Source organism: Fulvia fulva, chromosome 13 (genome assembly GCF_020509005.1).
Source record: "Fulvia fulva chromosome 13, complete sequence".
NCBI classification, from domain to species: Eukaryota; Fungi; Ascomycota; class Dothideomycetes; order Mycosphaerellales; family Mycosphaerellaceae; genus Fulvia; species Fulvia fulva.
In genome coordinates this window covers 1,149,040-1,171,325 of record NC_063024.1, presented here as the reverse complement: position 1 = coordinate 1,171,325, position 22,286 = coordinate 1,149,040, and the positions used below count along the sequence as shown (strand labels likewise).

Here is a 22,286-nt window from a genome sequence, read left to right as displayed (position 1 = left end):
CCTCACTACTCCGCACGTCAACGACACGAAAGGACGCGCATCCTGCATCCTTCCGTGCCTTCGTTGTTGTGCCATGTGTGCATTATTGTACATTGCACAAGGCTGACTTTAGGCCGTTATAACTCACCAGGGTTAGTGCTACCCTCGTGGTCTTCGAACCACTTTGCCGTAAATTCACTGCCGCTCGTGTGCGATAGGGTTGTTCCTGGGCCCATCGTCGAGGTCAGCACATTACATAAGACCCTACAAGCTGGTGTACATGCCATTTCCAGGCATTCTCTAACCAAAGTCAATCTCAAGGACAAGACATTCTACCTGCTACCTGGCGACTCGACCACTTTCCCGGCGAACATGCCTGGAGGCATCGGATCCGCTGCCGAAGCCTGCACATTTCCATGTGTGCCCTTCGACATCGCGGGAGAGCCTCTCGAGCAGGAATTTCTCCCCGCGCAGGACACGAAGCTATGATGTTCTCAATGCGGTCGTCGAGGTGCATCCATAGATACTGATGAGCTACCTTGCCCTCGAGCACTTAGATAGATGGGCCCAGGCTACTTCACAAAGCAGTTTTTTCGCTGGCGTGTTCTGTCATGCACGTTAAGCGTTCACTGGAGGCTTGGTAGAAGCTCACAGAGCCCAAGTCAAAGAGAACTGTTTGCTGTCAAGATCTTCATAAGCACCTCCATGGAGGAACATCTGCTTCACCACACGTTTCGCACTGCAACAGGATCTCAATGTCCAAACCCACTGACACAAAGCCTGACTCAAGCGTGAATCCTACCGCTGCTTTCGGCCATGTAACGGTCAAGGTTTGGCAGAAGGACAACTTCGTCCAAGAAGTGCTCAATCCTGCTGACGCACCAGACACAAACAGCAAGCTTGTTAATTTGGTACCAGGAGAGTTCAGAGTCTACGTCGCCATCTCCCCAACCAAACGGACTGCTGGTAACGTAACATGCTTCACCGTTGACATTGATGGCACTAGCATGGCGCAGCTTTGTGTCCCCCAGGAGCACATCACGACAGAGGTCGCGTACATGAGCTTCATACAAAGCTACCCAAACACAGACACCAAGAGATACGTAGCCTTGACGGCTCCAGAGGGTGTGAAGGAAGTGCGCGTCACAGCAAGGGCTGCCGATGGAGGGCTCCAGAAAGTCTCCAACACGCACGATGACAAGGTATTACCGTCGATAAAATCTCGTAAGAAGCACTGGATGCTGGTAGAACCATATATGGCAGCGGAAGTCCCTGTGGTGGGGGGAAGTATGGCCTCTGCTGATGTTGTGACTTTCATCTCAACGCCGTCGCTCAACATGCTGGGCCCGGAGGTCGTGTATAAGTTCAAGGTTGAGAAGCTTGACGGGGAAGACAAGAACGAGATCAGGAAATCTGATCCGGAGAGGAGAGCGCCTCTCATTCAGAGAGAGTGAAGTCGTGGCGGCGTTACGTACGTAGCTTGGCCAAGAAGTTTGACATGTGCTTTTCGAGTCAGATGTGATGTATCCTGGTTATGTGTGATTTAACCTGGCTATGGCGAGCATCACTAGCATGGAGACCTGCGTGAGCTTCTGTTCCACGTGATTACTGGTGATCTACTGGTGAGGCAGCGGTCACTGCGTAACGGCACACAATAAGACGTCTCTAGAACTATCGACTACGGCATTCTTCTTCTTACATTCTTCTTCTAGCGTTCACCATGTTGTTCATTGTATGCCGCCAGCAGCAAACGTTGCTTCAGCCTTGTGGTTTGCTGCGTTCTGGATATTGTGATGGTAGAGCGACTGAAAATCACTTTGCTTATACTGCTAACCATTTACCACAATGCGGAACAAGAAGAACAGCAACGAGATTGTTGAGTACCCAGACCTCGAAGTCTGTCTGAAGCAGAACTCTGCCTACGTCGAAGAGCTAGACGACGACTTCGCGAATCTCCGACCCGGCCCTTTCAGCATCGAGATCAAGATCGAAAAGTACAAAACATCCGAGAGAGGCGTCCTAGCCTTCGATATCAAGTTGGATAAAAAGCTCGTTGCCCAACTCTGTGTTCCACAAGCCTACATCGAAGCCAACGGCTCATACACCCACACAATCGCGAGCATTACAAATGAGGGCCTTCGAACAAGACTAGAAGCATCACAGAGCTTGCGCGAGGTCACAGTCCTTATCAGCAAGGGTGAAGATAGCATATCCCCTGGGTACGATGACAAAGCTGGCCATACGCACTGGATGGTCGAGCCGAAGGGAGAGCCTGTAATGATCACATCGGCGAATGACATGAAGGGAGACGACATAAGCGTGATCTACCTGAAGCCCACGTACAAGAGAACAAAGATGCTGGATGTGATGAGATTCTTGGTGGTGAGGAATCACGACGGCAAGAAGGGCGGCAAGGGGAAGGGCGAGAAGAAGGAGCAATAGATCTGACGTGCGCAAGAGGCACGTAGAGACGCGGTGATGAAGTTTTAGGCAGCGCATATAGAGTAGAATGACAAGCATGAAGTTCCTGACCCATCCCATTCCACACGTCTGGCGTACTGCGATGATTTACACTCACGGGATAACCTAAAGTACGAAGGTAGCCTCGTGAGTGGCGCAGACGGGAGCAAACACTGTCAGAGTAGCATTGCCTGCTGCAACACTTTAGTCCATATGACGAAGGCGGCTTCAAACAAGAGAGGCGCCGGCCGTCAGATTCCAACGGGATGATCATGTTTTCCAAATACGTCGACGACCAGGAAGAATGATATCCATACGGGTCCGGAAGCACCAGAAGCAAGGCGGGATATATGATGCCTCTCTCGGAACAGACGCTCGGGTTCCTTCATGAGATAGGAGGTCGTAGGGTACAGCGTGGCGAATTAGTAAGGTTGAAAGGTTAGCCCAAAGTCCGTGGATGTTGAAGCCTTTGACGTCGACATCCAAGGTGATACTGCAGCCATACTACAACCAAGTATATGTCCGCAGGGTAAGTAGAGCTATTGCGATACTTTGACACACGTTCGATCGTCCGTTAGAGGCAATCCTTCGATCATCAGAAACGGGATTTGATGGCAGGATCCTCCGTCGATGGCAACAGTTCCCTTGAGATTTATTACGTCGGTGTACGCGCGTGCGATCGCTCCCGGCACTTGAACATACACGTGCATGGTTCTGGCTGATATACTGCAACCATATCCAGGATGATGAGAACGACCAAAGAGTCGGAGCGAGGAAGGTTCAAATCCCAGTCTAGCTTCGTTCGGCTAGCTTGCCGCGATCTGTCACGTGTTGCGCAGCTCGAGTGAGGGACCATGTTCAAAGTTTCAGCAGATTCGAGAATCGAGACTGCCTCAGCTCCTTCTGAAACATCCTTCGAAGTAAGACGCAGCGCAAATGCCACAACAACGTCGTTACAATTCGTAGTCCACTGCCCGAGTAATGCTCATAGCCAACACATGGCCACACGATGGCCACAACGCGTGAAAGCGCGTCCCGAACGACGCGAGCGTTGCTCACGCTAAGTATGAAAATGATCTCTTCTGACTACTCCCTTTGGTATACCCTGCACTTTTACTTTACTGGAACAATGACGAAGCGTACTATTGGGGATGTCCTTGCTGATGAGGGTGAATCCTCCAAGCGTTGTCGCATCAGCATCTCAGATCTTACAGAACCATCGACGGTGCAGTTCAACAACGACCCCGAACCTGTTATCGGATGGTCACGACCACACGATCTCAACACATCTTTGGCCGATCGAGCTCCTGCCACGCTGTCTATGCCCGCGTCATACTACTCCACGTATGCTCAGCAGATGTCAAATCAGCAGCACGCCCTCGACCAGTAAGATGATACAATCCCGGAATATGCCCAGTATCCAGTCGCTCCGACCATGGCTGTCGGTCATCCTCGAAACGTGATCTACATCCTGACCATGCACGAAAGTGGAAAGCTCATGGACGACGAGTTCAAGATTATCGGGGTGTACCGAGATGAGGCCGCTGCGGAAAGAGAAGGACGAAGACGGGCTCGGAGGGGATACGGTGTGTATATGTGTCTAAGTAATGGATTGCGACTGTTGTTGACAGCAGCAAAGATAAGGAATGCGGATACGAATCACCTTCTGGCGGCATGTCATACAAGAACGATGAGTCTACGATGACCACCTATGATGTGCAGGAACATGAGATCGATGCCACAAACGTCGAAGCGGACGCGGAGAGCTCTGTCGATAGTGATGGGAACTCAGTATCGTCAGAGAGGTAGCAAGTCTGCTTGTATTTGGGTCTTTAGCAGCGAATTCCGGGCGCAGCGTAATGCGGTAATCATTGGTCCTGTCATGTTGCTTATATGCCTCCATAAGGCCTGGACTGACATAGGTCTTGCACCTGTCAGACGCTCTCGAGACTACCATCACGTAGATAGCCATAAAGCGGACCCCACCCACGCTACCATTTCAATACCGAACAACGACGTCATCTGATGATCGTCTGGAGCTCATCGTTTCGGAATGTCCTGCACTGCACTCAAAAAGACTTGATCACATTCATTACATCGGAAGTGAGACTTTACAACAGTTCATTGACCAAACCAACCAACTCGACAAGGTATTCACCCTAGCGGACCCTACAACGTCCAACATGGCATCAAGCAAGCCAAGAACGCTTGAAGGCAAAGTGTGAGCAGCAGACCCATCAACTTTGTGCCTACAAGAGGTAGCTAACACCACCAACAGCGCCATCGTCACCGGCGCCTCACGCGGCATAGGCGAAGCAATCGCCTTCGACCTCGCCTCCCGCGGCGCCAAAGTAGCCATAACCTACTCCAGCGACCGCTCCCGCGAAGGCGCCAACAACCTCATCACCCGCATCGAATCCGAAGCTCACAGCAGCGCCATAGGAATCCAATGCAACCTCCAAGAGCCCTCCGCACCCCAGCAGATCGTCGACGAAACTCTCAAAGCCTTCGGCCCTCATATCGACATCCTCATCAACAACGCCGCCATCATCTCGGATAAGAAGTTGGAGGATGTGACAGCTGATCACTTCGATGAAGTATTCCACCTCAACGTGCGCGCCCCTCTGTTCATGATCCAAGCCGTCCTTCCACATCTCCGCCGTCCAGGCCGGATCGTCAATATCTCCTCAGTCGGCGCTCGGCAGGGATACCCCGGGACAGGGACATACGCGGCGTCAAAGGGGGCGCTCGAGGCGTATACGCGTAACTGGGCCGCGGAGCTGGGGAAGGATGGAACTACGGTGAATTGTGTCAACCCTGGACCTGTGCAGAGTGAGATGCTGGATCAGGTGGCTCCGGAGATCGTCAAGCCGCAGAAGGAGGCGACGTTGGTGGAGCAGAGGGTTGGGAAGCCGGAGGAGGTCGCGGATGTTGTGGCATTTTTGGCGGAGGGGAGGAGTAGTTGGGTCAGTGGGCAGTGTATTTCCGCGAGTGGGGGCTACCATTGTTACTAGAGCCCGTCGAGAGGTCGTGGCAGCTTGAGGGTTAGGTCGCAAAGTCCTCGAGACCCGTCGATCATGCTGATAGACAGGCCAATAGAGCATCACTTCCGACCTCACAGCGCACCATCCGCCCCCCTCACCCACCCACAACCACACTCCCCACACTCATCCGCATGCTCCCTCAACTCCACCTCCGTCGGCAACCCCACCACACACGCTCCCATCTCCTCCAGCACCTCCACCTCCATCGACGACGGCATCACCAACCCCGTCCCCGAATCCTCCCTCCCCTTACCCCCATCCCCAACCCCACACCTCCTCCCCCTCAACCAACAACAAAGCGCCGGCAACCTCAACACCGTCTTCCCCACCTTGTTAACCTCCCTCGTCCCAAACCTCCCCGCCCCCAAAAACAGCTCGCGATCATTCGTAATCTTCTGGAAACTCTGCCGTAACCAATCCGACGCTTGGCGGAAATCAGTCTCGTTCTGGTTCAGGAAGCAGGTCTCCTTGTTGGCTGCTGGGTCGAGCTTGAAGCCGACGACGGGCGCGCGGATGGAGCCTGCGTGCTCGTGCTCTTCAGGGAACACGCGGGAGCGGATGTTGAGTTGGACGGCGAGGTGGTTGAAGTGGAAGACGAGGTCGCGGATGTAGCCGCAGTTTGCGTCGTTGAGGAAGGAGAGGAAGGAGAGCCATGTTTTTGCTGCTGTTGAAGGGGTTGCGGTTAGGGCGGGGATGTTGATGATGAATTGTGTATCTTTGAGGAAGAGTTTCCTGTAACTGTCCGGGATGCGGTCGCTGTTGAAGCCTGGTAGTCTGGCTTGTTGGTCTGCTGTAGCGTATGGGAAGTCGGTGTATGTGACTACGTCCCGGACACTCTGCGGGAGCTGTTCCTCGAAGTCGCGTCGGAACGCCTGTGCTGTGAGAGTAAGGAGCTTGGAGTCTGGATGCTCTATAGTGTCGATGATCCTCGTATGAGTCTTGTGCTCGAACGCCTCAGCTGCGGCACATATAATCCTCGCACTATGCTGCACCTCCTTGCTCCAAGCCTTTCCATCGCAGCAGGTATCTTCGAGCAGATCCCACACGTGAGCCATTGTCACACCACGTGGGTTCCGAGCCGCCGTGGAGAACAGTCAACTCGATGTCGGTCCTTGTAGTGACACGAAGTGAAATTTGTCTAGATATGCTTTGCGTCAAAGTGAGTTCTACAAACAAGCGACCAATAAGTCTTTACGCGATGACCAGAAGTCCCGAGAACGAGACGCCCGACACATGGGAAGCGTGATGTCGTTTCGTGAATCCATGAATGTTGGACATCGCGCACTGACGTTCACATGGCGATGCGGCTTCGGTGAATGCCTCACGAGATGGGGCGAAAATTTTGGGGAGTAGTCTCTCGGATGGATAGTATCGATCGCATATGGGCTGATGCCTGCCAGATATCTTGCAAGCCGCCATCGTGCAAGACTATGTGCCGCGATAGCATGTTCGTGATTCTGTGCCTATCTCACTATCCGTAATATGAACACGATGTTCAAGAAACCGTGACTCCAGAGCAGTCTATCCCAACCATAACATCCAGAAGAGCACCAAAGCGATGTCAACGTAGCTACCGAGTGTGCATATGCTACACCATAAGCACTGCAGATTCTCGGCCTGCCACCAGTCATAAGCTCCTATTCTGGCATGCTTAAGCTCAACCTGGAAGGTAAGTGAATCCTTGGCTGTCGATCTCTCGGCAACCAAAGCTCAAATCAGCCATAGCAACACTCGCAGCTGAATCCTTACGCAGATGTCGAGCTGCTACTCATGCTATAAGAGAGGTGTGATCAGTGCTCCTACCCGAACTGGTCTTCGCCCATGTCCTGATCTTCCCAGAGCAGCCGCCAGAATGCGCACCAGGATTTTCTTCCTCGCAAGCTGCATCCTTGCAGTCACTGCGCTCCCGCAGGCCAACATCTCACCCTCAGCAATCGAGCCAGAATGTCCCGAAGGAACCTTCTTGTGCCCACCTGACGGCTGCGTCCCATACTTGAGCAAGATACACCGTCGCTGCAGCCCGTAAGTCATTTCGTCACACCGATGCAAGTATTTCACACCAAGCTAATATGACATCGCAAGACCAATCGATGACGAGCAAGACCCTGTCACAGCAGCGATCGCCGCAAGAAAGCCTCAAGACAATACAGCAGAATGTCCAGATGGTACCTACGCTTTCGAAGACGAATGTGTTCGCAATGGCCAGTGTCCATGGAGCCAGGTGATGTGTAATGGCGGATGTATTCCAGCTGGTGGTGCGGCTTGTATGGAAGCGTGAAAGCGGAACAAGGCAAACCTGGCCGTTAGCAAGGCGAACCATCGTATGGTCGTGCTCAGACGAGCTTAAGAGAAATCGAACAATGCTTTCATCGACCACTATGTACCAGGTCGTACAATGATATACAGCTCCTCCAACGCCACGCTTGCCAGGGTATAGAACGTGCATCGAAACAAACTTGCATTGTACAGTGCTGTAGTACTCCATCCGCCGTCGACATTACCCATCCTACACATATACAGTGATGACATGCATCGCTCCCGGTTCATGACAATATGTGCAGCTTGGTACCAGTTACGCGATCAGTATCGCACGCCACCGTTCTCCACCTGGGGACCAGCGTTGTATGGACCTTGACCAGAATGGAAAGGCACCTCGTCAATCTTCTCGCTGTGGCTGCCATCCATGCGTGCTCGGTTTGCGATGCCCACCGGCGACTGCATGCTGCCGCTGCGGTAGTCGTCATTGCTGGTCAGGGTAGCGGGATTTGGACGTGCGACGTCTGCACCAGTCGCAGCGTTCTCCTCGTCGTGGTGCTCGTCGAACATCTCCTGCTCGTGCTCGTTAAAGTCGGCGCCGGGGTTCGCGGTCTCATACTCGAGCATCTTGACAAAGCGGTAGAAGCCAACCGCCACCAATGCACCAAGAGCGGGGCCCAGCCAGTAAATCCAGTGGTAGCCAGGAAAGATGCCGAGGACGACGCAGGGACCGAAGGATCGTGCAGGGTTGAGAGAGCCGCCGGTGAAGTAGACACCTGTGAGTTCGGCGACAAAGAGCGCGAGGCCAATGCCAATGGGGGCGATGAAGGTGCCCTTGTGCTTCTCGGCCGCAAGCATGAAAATGGTGAAGACGAGCTCGGCAGTGAGGAACATCTCAATGACTGAATAAGTGTTAGTGAAAGCTGGTGGAAGGAAACTGCAGTGGAAACTCACAAAGGCCGCGAGTGATGCTTGTGTTACCACCGAGTGTCGTGGAGACTGCCATTGATCCAGGGAAGAGGGCTTGCACCACACCAGCAGCTGCCATGCTACCAAGTATCTGCGCGATGAAGACAAGTCCTGCACGAGGCCAAGTGACAGCTCCAATGAGTGCCATGCCGAGTGTGACTGCTGGATTGAAGAGACCTGGTGGAGAAAGTCAGCAAGAAGTGATGTGTTGTTGATGACGGGATGTGACTGACCTCCACTGATCCTGAAGAACACCCATGCGTTCACGGCCAGACTGAAGCCAAAAGCCAAAGCAATGTACAGCAAGACGCTTGTATTCGGCACCTGCGTGATGGAGCCTCCCTCAGTACCCGCACCAGCGGCAGCGGCATTGGCGACTTGGGTAGCGGAAAAGGCGAAGAACAGGAAGAGAAAGGTGCCAATGAATTCGCCGACCATAGCGATGAAATGGTTCCTTGGCTTGTTAGGCAGGAAGCCGAGAAAGGGTATCCTCAGCTCATTCCTGTGTTTTCCACCTTCTCCTTTGCTCGGTCGTGAACGGAAGCCGGGCAGGTTGAGACCTGTCGAGCGTGGGGCGTTGATGTTCATGGTGGAGGACGGGATGGGCTGTCGCTGGAGGGTGGATGGAGCAAGTGCTGTTATTGTCTCGTTGCTGACGCTGGGTGAAGGTGTGTGGAAGGACTTGGTGGAGCTCGCAGGTGTCGATGTTGTAGCAATGTTGTTGAGATTGTGGCAGGTGAAGTGCTGTTAAGCGTTTCGATGGTGCGAGTGGTTTCCAGGTGCTTGCAGGTCGTGATTCAGGACACAGGCGTAGGCGATCGGTCGTATGGTGCTGATGTTGTTGATGTTGAGGTGTGGGAGATGGAGAAGAGGAGGACGGAAGGACAAGCACGCGGACAACAAGCAACGCTCAGCGCAGGCAAGAGGCGTGGGGTGTGAGGTAGGAAGGAGTGAAGAAGAGGTCAAGGACGGGCTGCGCACTGCGGTATTGCGTAGGAAGCGACAGTACCACGGTCCGGCCTTTGCCTTAGCAGAAGACGGAGCTTTGGCTGCCCGTTTCTCGTTTATCATTTCTCGTTTCTCGTTTATCATTTCTCGTTTCTCGTTTATCATTTCTCGTTTCTCGTTTATCATTTCTCGTTTATCATTTCTCGTTTCTCGTTTATCATTTCTCGTTTCTCGTTTCTCGTTTCTCGTTCCTACCAGATTCCCATCAAGCGCCGGCTCCGGCTCCTGGGCACCACCTGGGGAAACAGTGTTTAGCTTCCTGGCACGCCTGGCTTCACGTCGGTCGGCTCGCCGTTGAAGAATGCGGGAAGCCGCGCACGAGGCCAATCTTTTCTTGTACCGGACTGGCGGACACGCGCATCATCTTGCTGGACCCGCGCAGCTTCCAGTGCAGATCGTTCGCTCTTCCCACCTGCACATTTCCAGCACCGCGATATGTCGTGCATGGCGGTTGTTTGGTAGCAGTCTGGCTGTGTGTGGAGATGCTGCTGTGTCGTAGAGATGTCCTGCATTGTGGCAAAGGTGCCGTGTTTGGGGTAAAGTGATGATGCCGGCTTGCAGTGATCGACCACAGCTCTCCTACTCCTACCGGCCACCCAGCGGCCTCGGCTGCGGGACCGTATGTTCGTACAGGGCGGCATAACAAAGAGCAAGAAGATAGCGATAACACGAGCAACAGAATCTGGATGGATGAAGTGAAGTCGAGGTGATGTGCGAGCAGGGAAGAAGTAGTGGCCGCTATCATCCTAGCCGTGAATCGTGTTCGCTCCGGTTTATCCTGACACGTGATTGATGCCCGACTGACATAGTTCTGAGGAGGTATGCAAGTCCAGCACCAGGAGATGTGACACTGACGGCCATGTCATACGACCTGATGAGCCTCTCATACATCTCGCACACACTGCACACTGTATACACCGCACACGCTTTCCTCTGTTTCAGCTTTCACACTGCGTGCTTCGCCTTCTACCTCGATAGCACGCCTCGACATCACAGTGTTCGACATTCGCCCATAGACTAACACTGTCCCGCCGTCCGATCGCAACTGCCCGCTGCAGCACGCCTAGACCTTGCATCTACCCCAGCGCCACCACATCACAGCCCTCCGCGACTCGCCATATTCACGGATCCTACATACACATCGCGACCGATCTGCGTGCACATCACATGCGAATGATAACCTGATACAATTGCGCTGGCCGCGCGCGGGGTCGACCTCTACACTTGCGCCAACAACTTCCTATCCTTGGACACGGAGGGGCAACCAGGCGGCCACCAACATGCGACCTCTACGATTCGTCCTGACCTTGGTCGCCTTCCTCGTTTCTTTTCTGTTTCTTGTACTCGTCGGGCCGTGGCGAGGGAGCAATCCCGCAGAGTATGCGCAAGACCAGGGCGGCTTAGCGACATACTTCAATTGGCGGACACCATCTTCGCTGTTTCCACCTTCAGCTATCATCAGCATAACCGATGACAACTCCACCAACTTCTTGGCACGACCCGCCGCTTTTGGTCCTCTACTACCACAAAAGAGCTTGAGTGGACAACTATGGATCGGTAGCGGCTTTGGAGATGACAGGCTAGGAAATGGCGCAGCAGAGCTAGGATGCAGCGATGTGCCTGGCTGGGATGATGGAAGCTGGTCAGCCGTGGGCGGCAGCGGAAAGAAGTCGAGCCATGAAGGGAAGAGTGCTGCAACAGAAGGGAAGAACAAGAGGTCTGTGACGGTAGAGGATGAAGATGAGGACGACGAGGAACATCCAGATGAAGACGATGGCACAGATGATCATCTCCACCATCCGCTCCCCGCGAGTGACGGCATGAAGAACAATGGCGAAGCCGCAAGGAAGACGAAGAAGCCGACGCATGCGGATATCCAGTCTTTGCAAGAGAGCGCCGAGATTGCGGCCAAGGTCGTGCTGCTCAGCAGGGGCGGATGTGGCTTCTTGGAGAAGGTCAAGTGGGTGCAAAGGAGAGGTGGGATAGCGTTGATTGTGGGAGACGACATCCGTGGAGGCCCACTGGTCACCATGTACGCAAGAGGAGACACGTCGAACGTCACGATCCCCTCGCTCTTCACATCGCATACTACTGCACAGCTGCTTTCCAGCCTCTTGCCGTCTGGCAGCTTATCGACTGAGGATGCAACCAGGCTTGGACTTGCTCTCGGCGGCAAGAGCAAGACCACTGCCGAGAGCAGCAAGAAGCTTGCGCACAAGCCGAACTTCACCACGACTACTGCAACATCGAAGGCTACCGCAACACCCAAGCCCAAGGCGGGAAGCAAGAGCGGCAAGCAGCTGGACACCGGTGCCCAAAGTAAGCCTGAAAGGCCCAGGCATCGAGGCTGGTTTGCAGCGCTCTTCGGAGGAGGATCTGATTCTGCAGACAGCAGACGACCACCAAGCAGTGGGAACATTGGCTGGGTGCTGCAAGAGGAGTTCGAAGATGATGAGCCTATCTATGGCAAGACAACCACAACGTCCACTTCGTCTTCACGCGCAGCCGTCAAGACCAAAGGGCCAAGTGATGGCTTCCAGATCGGCATTCACGATTGGCGAGATCCCGATCTGGTTGCGGCTCAAAAGGAGCAACACCTGGCAGGCTCGACATCCACAACGACAAGCTCGGTCGCAATGCCCAAGTCGACCAAAGCCGCGACCACTTCCCTTCGCGGTGGCAGCATCACACCGGGCAGTGGTGAGTACGCGAAAGCGAATCACGAAGCCGTGGACTTGTCTAGCTCGAGGAAGGCCACAGAGAAAGACACAAAGACTTCGCAGCAGAGCGAAGAGGAAGAAGAAGACGAAGACCATGGCTGGTTGCACAGACTCTTCTCCACAGATGGCGACGTCGAGAATGTCAAGGTGGAGCAAGTCGCAAGACCTGCCACAAAGGCACTGGAGCCTGAAACGCATGTCAAGACGGAGACTCAGCATCGCCCTCAGCATGCCAACGATGCGCCACAGATGCATGAAGGCTTGTTCGTAACTCTGAGCCCAGCTTCGATGTCATCATCGCCCTTTTTCGACACACTGCTCGTGCTGGTGGTATCACCTCTGGTCACGTTGACCGTCGTGTATGCACTTCTCCTTTTGCGGTCGCGCATCAGGAGGCGTAGGTGGCGAGCGCCAAAGTCAGTCGTAGAACGCCTGCCGGTCAGGACATATCAGACTATGGCAAGCAGCGCGGCATCAACGACTTCATCTGCAGCGTCTCAAGCCAGTGCGACGACACCGCTCCTGCCGACTGCGTCGAGGCCGATCAACGCTCGTGCCAGACCTCGAGCACGCACCACATCAGAAGTCCCACACGGCTCTTCTCTGCGGTCCGATGACATGGCAAGTCCTTCTCTCGAGCAAATCGAGGAGAAGCGAGCAGCAGGTCTAGCTGAATGGCGAAGGCGTTATGGCGGCAAGCAAAGAGAGTGCGTAGTGTGCCTGGAGGAGTACGTCGATGGCGTGAGCAGGGTCATGAGTCTACCTTGCGGCCATGAGTTCCACGCCGAGTGCATGTAAGTCTCATACTCTGTTCTGAACCTTTTGGAAAAGTCTACTAACAAATCTCACAGAACACCATGGCTGACCACCCGCCGCCGAACATGCCCCATCTGCAAAGGCGACGTCGTGCGCTCCCTAGCACGAAGCGGCGGCTCCAGCTCTGCCACGCCGCCGCCACAACAGTACCGCGATCACGATAGCGAAGATGAGGAAGATGTCCAGGAGCAGGCGGTCACGACTGTCAATGACGACCCCATTAGCCAACGCCCTGTCAGCAGAGAAGATGAGGCGTTCGAGGACTTGGAACGAGGGGTGACGCCTACGCCGGATAGAACGAGATGATTTGATATTGACTTGAGACGTAGCGTCTTCTTTGTTTTGTAGTTCGTTTGGGATGGGTTGCGATCAAGGGAAGGAAATGCATAGAAGCATTGCAGAACAGTGTTTTGGGGATAGGGGCCAGGGGGCTTAGGCAGGCGCTTTTGAGATGATCCAATTGATACCCCGTTCTTTCTCTTGATCGTGTTGTTCTAACTCACAGATCGGGCTCCCTGCATGTTGTGGCTGCATCAGGTGCGTAAGATTCTTTGTGCCCTGGTGCATGATACTGCTCATGGTCAACAGCACCATGCCAAAATCCATCACCACCGCCTAACATCCCCCAGCTCCACATCTGCGCCAATATCAACTTCTCTGAACCCCGTCACCCTCATCACTTCCTCAGCGGCATCTTCGTAATCGTCGCCAAACACTTGACCGCCGAGGTCGAGGTCGTCGAATAGATACGCATCCTCCAACTCGAGCCGCCGCAGCGAAGCTCGTGCCTTTACCATCTGTGTTAAGCGAAGTGTGCCGATCTCGCCGCCCTCAAGGATCAGTGTCTCAAGTGCTGGCAGAGCCTCGTCTGGGAGACATGTGAGGAGATCGAGAATGTCGTGCATGCTCCCCTCCTCCTCAGTGTTGGCTCTGATGCGGAGCCGTCTCAATTTCGTTGCTGAAGTGAGGGCTTTTGCCACAGCCGAGAACTCTGCGTGACGGCTATCTGGGTCGCGATTGATGCACACTAAAGGTAGATCCAGAGACTCGAGCGGTGTAAAAAGATCTCCAACGTATTCCATGATTTTCGGATCCTCGTGATGCCATTTCTCAAACGGCATGCCCAGGTCCGCTGAGACAGTGTCCATCGTCAAAGTAGTGATGGGCAGGTCACAGGCATACACGGCTGAGACAATGCCTTCGAACCATTCCAGCGGCTCCTCGTGGTAGCGTGAGGGCTCTATGCACGCACCCCGTTCCTTCTTGAAACTTTGTAATCGGAGGTAGGGCGCTGTAGGCTTGAGGAAGATATAGCTGGGCCGCATGTTGCAGTCGATTTGGCCCGCTGTGATGCGCATCGTTCTCACGTGGCTCTTCATGCGGAGTCTGTGGAAGAGGGTGGTAAGCATGGCCATGAATTGATGATGCATCCTATCGGAGCACTGGTCGTACAGCGCTGCGATTGTGTTCTTCGATTTAGGGTTCTGCCATGGGGATGTTCAGCCCATAATCCTCGTAGTCGTCCTCGTCGGGAATGACGTCGATGCTAGGGTCGATGGTACGAATGGCTGGAGCAAAAATGGGGTGGCCGGCGATTTCGAGTGCGGTCTTGATGCTTTTGTCGTAGCAAAGTAGGATCGGGAGGGTTGTGAAGAAGGTTTTGGTGAAGGTACGGAGGACTTTCGAGTTACATTCGCGATTGACGAGTCTGAGGGCAGGGAGGTCTTGTAGATCGGCGAAGGTGGCGATGCTCTTGAGGAGTTCTGCTGGCATTGCGGCGAGACTTGCTTCCTTGACTGGCTGCGTCTTCGCGTTGCAGGCTACAGTTTTGTTGATCACGATGGGCACGGGACTCTTGCTTGTAGTAAGCGCTGCTGGGACTGCGACAGATAATCTCTCTTGCTGATCCTGTGTGGTGGCCATCGCGATGTAGTAGTACTGATGTGATTGGAACAGACTTGCCGCCATTGTATGCAGCGGCTTCCAGGTAGCTGAAGATCCGGAATGTTTGAGGCCCGGGTAGTCACTCGGCGCGAGTGATGTTCTTATGCTGTGTGGAAATGTGCTTTGGGTTGACTTTCCATGAAACCGGGCCGCTTCACCCAAAACGATCGCGTCATCATTCACTTCCACGTGAACGTCATGTGCGTTAAAAGGGGTCCGTGCCTGCGGCCCGACTCCGAGGACAGAATTATTGATAGTTCTGGGCCCCTTCTTTCTTTTTCCTTCCACCAGTACGTCAGCAAGTTCGAGTGCAAAGCAACTTCAGTCCGTCGCACGTTCCGGTATGGCACCAGTCACTCGCGCAGGGCGGATGATGCAACAAGCAGGAGAGATTAGTCCGCCGACTGCAGCGAGCATCGTCACAAGATCAACATCCACAAGGCACCGTATGGCCTCCAGAGCCAGCTCCGAGACTTCGAAGACCACCAGAAACGCCCAGCAACCCCGTGCCACCTCACCAACACAACTCGTCACTCTCCCGCCCGAAATCTTCGAGCGCATTGCAGAGGAGTGCAACGACGCATCAGTGAAAGCTCCTCGTCTCACATCCCACGAATCCGCAAGCAAAGTCTTGCGGACATACGTCTCCACCTTCTTCCAAGACCTCGTCGTGCTACCATGTCTCGAGGAGAGTCTGCAGAACATCTCGAAGATTCTCAGACATCCCACGTTCGGCAAGGTAGTGCGCTCACTGAGTGTTTGCCCTAAGGTCATGGAGTCCAGCAGCAAGCAAGATCTGCATCGTATCAGGCAGAGGGCGGACAAGATGCGAGAGTCTGAGAAGGACTTCACTATGCTTCGAGAGTTCTTTGAGCAGTTGATGCTGCAGGGGAGATCAATCGAGGTGGTTATCACGACAGTCGACGATGCCGTTCGCAAGCCAAGCGCACACAGTCTACTTCTCAGCCAAGATGGAATGCTCACACTCTGCCACTACCGCCACCACATCGCGAGCATAACAACCGACGCCATCATCCGGAGTCGTGTCAAGATTCAGCACTTCTCTATGCAGGGCGAGTATGGCATAGGCGCCACGGACTTCACCCACGACCCGCGCCGCGGAATCCTGGAGACTCTGTGCATGAGACTATCATCTCTTGAGCTCGTCGTCTGGTGCAATTACCGCTTGTGGGGAGACTCAGGTGGAGAGTTCGGCAAGGTCATCGCATGTGGGTCTCAGTTTCAACACCTCAGCCTCGATGTCCATTGGGACGGCGAGGGAAGTACGAGCATTTATGGGATGGGCTCTGGAAGGAGTCTCAACTCCGCAACGATTGCACGAGGAGTCCTCTCCGGTGCCTTTCCGGCGCTTGAGAGCTTAAAGATCACTGGTGCTGAAATTTCTTGCAACAACCTTCTGCATTTTGCTAGTCAACACAAGCGGCTCAGCCTCACTAGTCTTACCCTGGTCAATTGCAGCATATTCGGGGCGGAGGATTTACACTTGCAAGAGGACTGTAGCGCTGCAGTGGAGGATGCATTAAGACGCCTGACAGGCCTGGAAGGGGTACAAGTCACTGCGGGCAACCGGATACTCTTGTACTTCGCAGCTCAGCAGTGAACTGAGACGGCTGTGAAGTGTGCATTGACGAAGCAATGAGAGGCAACGATTGGTGCTCTGGGAAGAGAAAGATGCACGAACAGCGTTCGATATGGCGGCTACAGTAGAGTATCGGATGTCCAGTGCATGCGTCCTGAGTTGATGTGGCTATTATCGACCAGGATCAGTAGAGCGCAGTATTCAATGGGGTTCCTCCTCACTGTTGTCTCACTGTTGTACCATAGCACTCCAAATTTACGGGATTGGTGGTCCATATCAGCCCACACATTGTTCCCGCTGTATAAGTCCCGACAAAGACTCCTCCGTGGCGAAAGACCGACGAGTCAGACCGCTCATACCATAGAAAGCAGTACTCTGCCTTGCCCCACTCGAAGCCTAGCCAGCTCTTACAGCCTCCCAACCTCCTTCTTGAACGTCGAGTTGACAGCCGTCTCAAACCTCTTATACATCTCAAAACTCTCCACATCCCCCGGCGGCACCAACTGACTAAAATAACACCCACAAATCCCATCTTTCGGATTCATCCACCAAAACAAATTCGGATACCCACCCCACTGCATGCCCCCCGGACTCCGTCCCGTTGGCATTTTCTCCAAATTCAAAATCCCCCCCAACCCAAAGTCCACCTTCAACCCTGGTGGAATGTTGCCTGCTAGGCCGAAGGCTTCTGGGTTGGCGTGCATTTTTTGCAGGTGGCGGGGGTCGGCGAGGTGGGGTTGGAACATGTAGTTGACTGTTTTGGGTTGGAGGAGTTTGGAGTCGTTGGCGAGGAGGGAGATGAGGACTTTGATGTAGTCGTTTGCTGTGCTTGCTAGGCCGCCTCCGCCGGCGTGTCGCACGCCGCCGATAGGGGAGGTCGTGGAAGTTTGGTGTTGTGGGACGAGTTTGTCCTCGTCGTCGCGGACTGTCATTCCGGCTATTCGGGAGGTGAGGTGAGGGTAGTTGAGCGGTTCAAAGGTTGTGTCATTCATGCTCAGAGGGGTGAAGATATACTTCTTCATGAAGTCCTCGAGGGTTAACGAGCTGGCACGCTCGACGGCAAGGCCTGCCCAATCGATGCCGTAGCCGTAGGTCCAGCTCGTTTCGGGGTCAAAGACGAGTGGGACGTGGTAGGCGTGGGAGACTTCTGTGCGGTCTTGGTGGGATTTCTTGATACCGCGGGAGCGGAGGTCTTGGTTGTTCCATTGGCGCCAGGAGAGGAGTTTAGCGTGCATGAATTCGTAGGTTACGCCGGAGGAGTGGGTTAGGAGGTTTCTGTGGAGATCAGTTGAAATGCTTAGGTCTCACACTGGCCATCTGTTACCTCAACGTCATCTTGCCTTTCGAAGGTCGCAGAACAGGAGTCTCTCCGCCCTTGCCATCGTCCTTCATGCCTTCTAGTACCTGAACATCTCGGAATTCTGGCAAGACTGTGGTGGTCACATCATCGTCGAGCTTGAGTAAGCCTTGCTCGACACACTTCATAGCACAGACCGTGGTGAGCAGTTTTGTCATGGAAGCTATCCAGCAGACTGTATCTGGGCCGAAGGGCTTTGTGACTTGTGGGACTTCTGTCAAAGGCTTCGTCTGCACCGAAGTGCCTTCTGAGGGTAGTCTTGTCTGCCATATCGGACTATTGATGTATGTGCCTGATGATGCGGTGTGTAGGATGTTCCCTTGCAGTGTACTTAGCAAGCTTCATGGAGTGAATGGTATTTGAGAGCATACCGTACTTGTCTGCCGCTATCACGCAGGTGCCAGATAGGATATTACTGGCAGTGGCATCGTGCAATGCTTGGTCAAACGCATCCATTGTCAGTTGTGGCAGTCTATGAGAGACCTATGCTGCACACAAGTCGAAGCAGCCGTAAGTAGTGAACAACAAAACCACGCTGCGGCTAACGTGGTACGCACGATGGTGCTGAAGGTTTGAGCCGAGGTACGTTTGAAAGGACCAGATTGGGCAGGTGCTCACTGAGTACGCCCAAAGAATGCATAGCTGGTTGAACTCACATCCGCTACGATCACATGCTGCCACGATGTCTTCTCAGGTGTGAAATGTTCGGTAGTTCCATCCCAGCTGCTCAATTCATGACCATTATGAAAATTCGAGAAGCTCTTCTTTGAAAAGTACGGAAAGCTGCTATGTTCCATCTGTCGAGTAAAGCGGAAGAAGACACAGTATATACTGCAATACGAGAGACAAGACACTGCCAGATGTGCAGAGATGCTGGCAAAGATTGCTTCACTCAGGTTCGATGGGATGAGAACGTGAGCAAAGCCTGGGGCACACACACGCTCCTTCTCTGAACCTACCGTGCATGGAAGTGATCGAGGTGCGGACAAGAGCACTGCGAGTTTCATGACACGGTCGGCAAGGCCTGATGCTGATTCTATGCAGAACAGTGACCTGGCCTCGAAGGCTCGAACTCGCCACTACTCGCCTGGCTGTGTCGGGATATGGTGTGGTCGGGATGCCGATCCGGTCCCGATGCACCGCGTATGGCCAGACAGAGCACTTCTGGAGTGAGCATCGATGGCTGGCCTTGCACAGGACAAATATTGGCGAAGAGAATCGCAGTTGGTAGAGTCCAAAAGCTAACGGAGCCAGCTCTTCAGGACAAAGAAGTCGTTGTAATGACGGGCGAGATGGTACCACCGTCCCAATGATTGCCACACAAGATGGTAAGATGAGTGGATGAAGTGAATGAGAGCAGGCAAGGGATCCGCTGGTGAAGACATGGAGCGATCCATCAGTTGCCGTGGCCCGTGTGACGTTTCGCTTGGCGGGCACGGGACCTCTCCCATTTCTTGCCCCGCCACGCCGCCCAATCTCTCTTCGTTCCAGGTTACAATCCTCTCTCTGCACAACACAACAACCACACCAGCACATCTCCACTCCACCACCACCGCCAATACAGCCTTCGCAGCCTCCGAAAGCACCGCCGAACCACACGAACATCACTTCTAACCAGAACAGACAACACGAGAAGTTGCTGTTTATGTCCGGGCAGATCGAGAACCTCAAGTCTTTCGGTATGTGCGCCCTCCTCACCCTGCCCCTCGGCCTCGCGACAAGCACCGCGACAGGGTCGCTTTACCACCCCTCGCCTCGCCGTCTCGAGTATGCAACTTCACGGCGAGAGAAACAAGACCACCACGGCGCTGCTTGTCGCGCGTACTCGGCTGACGCCCCACAATCTCACGCACCTGCTAATCGCGCATGTGACACAGACCCCTTCGCGGAAGCCGATGAAGGAGAAGGCGAGACCAAGCAGTCGCAGAACTACATCCATATTCGTATCCAGCGTAAGTCGCTTCTGCGTTAACTCGCAACCTCACATCCCACCACCGTCATCACCTCTCCCTCCGTCACACACGCTGACTCACCCGTCCCACAGAACGCAATGGACGCAAGACCTTGACCACAGTCCAAGGACTCCCCAAGAAGTTCGACCAGAAGAAGATCCTCAAGGTGATCAAGAAGAAGTTCGCTTGCAATGGCACCATCGTCAACGACTCGGAGATGGGTGAGGTGATTCAGCTGCAGGGTGACCAGCGCAAGGATGTGCAGGAGTTCCTCGTGGACAAGAAGGAGGGCCTGGAGCTAGATGCCAAGACCATCAAGGTCCACGGTTTCTAGACGCTCTGTCATGATACCGCCACGGCCTCGTCGGGACAAGGCAGCGAGGAGTCGGGACAAGACACGCGCGTAAGCACGGCCGGGCGGCAGTGTTCGATGCGGACGACTGCATGTTGGGCCCGAGATTACGCGCCCATACGACTTCACGACACCGGTACGACAGCATCTCCTACGGGAGGCTATGATGAGGCATGGCGAGACGAGCGGCAGGTCACTCCCTGGCATACTTGCGTTTCACTGCTTCCTCTACACCAACTTTCCTATGGACTCACTTTTCGGCAATGGCTACCTTGATGCGGATGCTCATGAGGGACGATCGAGGCTCACAGATGGGCGGGAGCGGTTTTCAGAACGAGCACAGAGCGGATGGGATGACGGCCATGAGTTGGAGCTCGGTAGTCTTTACGGTAGCTTAGCAGAAGGGCATGGTTATGCATCATGAATCTTGTGTGCTTTTCTGTGCAATGTTTACTCACATACGTGAAGTCCACTGATCGCAGAGGGGTATATTGTCAGCTCATACATGCATGTACATAGCAACGTGCTCGCACCAAGCTCGGTCTCGCACTCGGCCAACGCGGGCATGTCCATGTCCCAAAACGTGGCCGTCACGGCACGACCACTTCGATGCATCCACTCCAATGTCGAAACGCCTCTGCACATCACTCCTCCACGCGCCGCAGCGATCGCAAGCCTCACTGCCACGATGCAGTATCCACAGCACCTTCTGCATCCGCCGCGATGACCTCCACCACCGACAGTTCCCATCAACACGACCATTCACCTCTTCGACACGATGCACTTCCGGCCCAAGCGCAATACGCGGAATGCAAGGGCGAAAGCAGTCGCAGCCGTCCATGGCTGTCCAGATGAAAGAGAAGCAAAAGTCGGCTCAACGCGATGGCTCAATGCTTGAACACCTGGGATTCCTTCCCGACACCTTCGTCTCACCCACCGGCAAGAACCTCCCCTCCTGGTTCACAAGTCCCAAAGACCGCTGGAAAGTCCAGAAACTCAAGCTGTGGAATACATTCTACTACTTAGCAAGCCACTACATGGCCTGGTGGATGGTCACGCCACGCGTGAAGCTCGAGCGGCGCAAACTCCCCGAGCTCAGCAAGAAGCTCTACGAGGAAATGTACACCCACTTCGCAGCCGGCAACCTCCAAGCCATCGAACCCATCCTCAGCGCCGGCATGCTGGGCTCCCTCCGCTCCCGCATCGGCCAGCGCACCCCCAACACAGGCCTCCAATGGACCCTTCACAGATACCTCTCGCACCCCAGGGTGGTATCCTACCGCTTCCAAATCCTCCCCGACGGCGCCAAGACCGAAAAGAACGCTTTCGCCCAAGCCGTCGTGCAGATCCGCTCGCTGCAGTCTCTCTGCAAGACGCGCCGGCTTCGCGTGATCAATAACGAGACGAGGCGGGGGTATATTAAGGAGGCGGTTTTCGATGAGCAGGGGAATATGATCCAGGATAAAGATGTGGAGGCGCATAAGAGGAAGATTGCGAAGGTCACAACGGAGTATTTGGTGGTGCAGAGGTTTGTGAAGCTTTCGAGGCCGGGGGAGTGGCATGTTTGGGGGACGGTGCCGGAAACGAGGATGGAGGATATAAGGGGCAAGGAGAGGGAGAATGAGAGGGAGTTGATGAGTAAGGTGTAAGAGGATGATGAGATGGCGGCGTGGGAAAGATCGAGGGGACGAAGGAGCAAGAGATGTATCATATCTGAAAAAGGAGGCCTTCCACATATCCTGTTCACAGCTGGAACAGGCAGCGAATCGCATACCCATACCCTCGACAATTTCAGTCCACTCTACATCTGCACCCATGACACCAATATT

General features: G+C 54.2%; 13 protein-coding genes across 13 annotated transcripts; 8 read left to right on the top strand and 5 right to left on the bottom strand.

Moving 5' to 3' along the window:
* Positions 1-734: 734 nt before the first annotated feature.
* Positions 735-1,433, top strand: CLAFUR5_14462 (uncharacterized protein; the record flags this gene model as incomplete). The annotated part of the gene is made up of 1 exon (XM_047913610.1): positions 735-1,433. The coding sequence occupies one exon, from the start codon at positions 735-737 to the stop codon at positions 1,431-1,433; it is 699 nt and encodes a 232-aa protein (XP_047769279.1).
* Positions 1,434-1,824: 391 nt separating this feature from the next.
* Positions 1,825-2,421, top strand: CLAFUR5_14461 (uncharacterized protein; the record flags this gene model as incomplete). Its single annotated transcript, XM_047913609.1, has 1 exon — positions 1,825-2,421. One exon carries the CDS (start codon positions 1,825-1,827, stop codon positions 2,419-2,421), a length of 597 nt encoding a protein of 198 aa, XP_047769351.1.
* A 1,453-nt stretch (positions 2,422-3,874) lies between these two features.
* On the top strand, positions 3,875-4,248 carry CLAFUR5_14460 (uncharacterized protein; the record flags this gene model as incomplete). Its single annotated transcript, XM_047913608.1, has 2 exons — positions 3,875-4,025; positions 4,079-4,248. The coding sequence occupies 2 exons, from the start codon at positions 3,875-3,877 to the stop codon at positions 4,246-4,248; spliced, it is 321 nt and encodes a 106-aa protein (XP_047769352.1).
* Positions 4,249-4,622: 374 nt separating this feature from the next.
* Positions 4,623-5,453, top strand: CLAFUR5_14459 (Dehydrogenase OXI1; the record flags this gene model as incomplete). The annotated part of the gene is made up of 2 exons (XM_047913607.1): positions 4,623-4,660; positions 4,718-5,453. 2 exons carry the CDS (start codon positions 4,623-4,625, stop codon positions 5,451-5,453), a joined length of 774 nt encoding a protein of 257 aa, XP_047769336.1.
* Positions 5,454-5,554: 101 nt separating this feature from the next.
* On the bottom strand, positions 5,555-6,538 carry CLAFUR5_14458 (uncharacterized protein; the record flags this gene model as incomplete). Its single annotated transcript, XM_047913606.1, has 1 exon — positions 5,555-6,538. One exon carries the CDS (start codon positions 6,536-6,538, stop codon positions 5,555-5,557), a length of 984 nt encoding a protein of 327 aa, XP_047769335.1.
* Positions 6,539-8,063: 1,525 nt separating this feature from the next.
* CLAFUR5_14457 (Aquaporin-1) lies at positions 8,064-9,296 on the bottom strand (the record flags this gene model as incomplete). The annotated part of the gene is made up of 3 exons (XM_047913605.1): positions 8,064-8,641; positions 8,694-8,885; positions 8,942-9,296. The coding sequence occupies 3 exons, from the start codon at positions 9,294-9,296 to the stop codon at positions 8,064-8,066; spliced, it is 1,125 nt and encodes a 374-aa protein (XP_047769542.1).
* Positions 9,297-10,996: 1,700 nt separating this feature from the next.
* On the top strand, positions 10,997-13,558 carry CLAFUR5_14456 (E3 ubiquitin-protein ligase RNF13; the record flags this gene model as incomplete). Its single annotated transcript, XM_047913604.1, has 2 exons — positions 10,997-13,230; positions 13,288-13,558. The coding sequence occupies 2 exons, from the start codon at positions 10,997-10,999 to the stop codon at positions 13,556-13,558; spliced, it is 2,505 nt and encodes an 834-aa protein (XP_047769541.1).
* Positions 13,559-13,857: 299 nt separating this feature from the next.
* CLAFUR5_14455 (uncharacterized protein) lies at positions 13,858-14,667 on the bottom strand (the record flags this gene model as incomplete). The annotated part of the gene is made up of 1 exon (XM_047913603.1): positions 13,858-14,667. The coding sequence occupies one exon, from the start codon at positions 14,665-14,667 to the stop codon at positions 13,858-13,860; it is 810 nt and encodes a 269-aa protein (XP_047769540.1).
* A 61-nt stretch (positions 14,668-14,728) lies between these two features.
* Positions 14,729-15,220, bottom strand: CLAFUR5_14454 (uncharacterized protein; the record flags this gene model as incomplete). The annotated part of the gene is made up of 1 exon (XM_047913602.1): positions 14,729-15,220. One exon carries the CDS (start codon positions 15,218-15,220, stop codon positions 14,729-14,731), a length of 492 nt encoding a protein of 163 aa, XP_047769539.1.
* Positions 15,221-15,539: 319 nt separating this feature from the next.
* CLAFUR5_14453 (uncharacterized protein) lies at positions 15,540-16,817 on the top strand (the record flags this gene model as incomplete). Its single annotated transcript, XM_047913601.1, has 1 exon — positions 15,540-16,817. The coding sequence occupies one exon, from the start codon at positions 15,540-15,542 to the stop codon at positions 16,815-16,817; it is 1,278 nt and encodes a 425-aa protein (XP_047769538.1).
* Positions 16,818-17,203: 386 nt separating this feature from the next.
* CLAFUR5_14452 (Monacolin J acid methylbutanoyltransferase) lies at positions 17,204-18,609 on the bottom strand (the record flags this gene model as incomplete). The annotated part of the gene is made up of 3 exons (XM_047913600.1): positions 17,204-18,071; positions 18,121-18,472; positions 18,525-18,609. 3 exons carry the CDS (start codon positions 18,607-18,609, stop codon positions 17,204-17,206), a joined length of 1,305 nt encoding a protein of 434 aa, XP_047769545.1.
* A 1,189-nt stretch (positions 18,610-19,798) lies between these two features.
* Positions 19,799-20,439, top strand: CLAFUR5_14451 (Eukaryotic translation initiation factor eIF-1; the record flags this gene model as incomplete). Its single annotated transcript, XM_047913599.1, has 3 exons — positions 19,799-19,832; positions 20,031-20,105; positions 20,198-20,439. 3 exons carry the CDS (start codon positions 19,799-19,801, stop codon positions 20,437-20,439), a joined length of 351 nt encoding a protein of 116 aa, XP_047769537.1.
* A 641-nt stretch (positions 20,440-21,080) lies between these two features.
* Positions 21,081-22,106, top strand: CLAFUR5_14450 (uncharacterized protein; the record flags this gene model as incomplete). The annotated part of the gene is made up of 1 exon (XM_047913598.1): positions 21,081-22,106. One exon carries the CDS (start codon positions 21,081-21,083, stop codon positions 22,104-22,106), a length of 1,026 nt encoding a protein of 341 aa, XP_047769536.1.
* Positions 22,107-22,286: the final 180 nt, after the last annotated feature.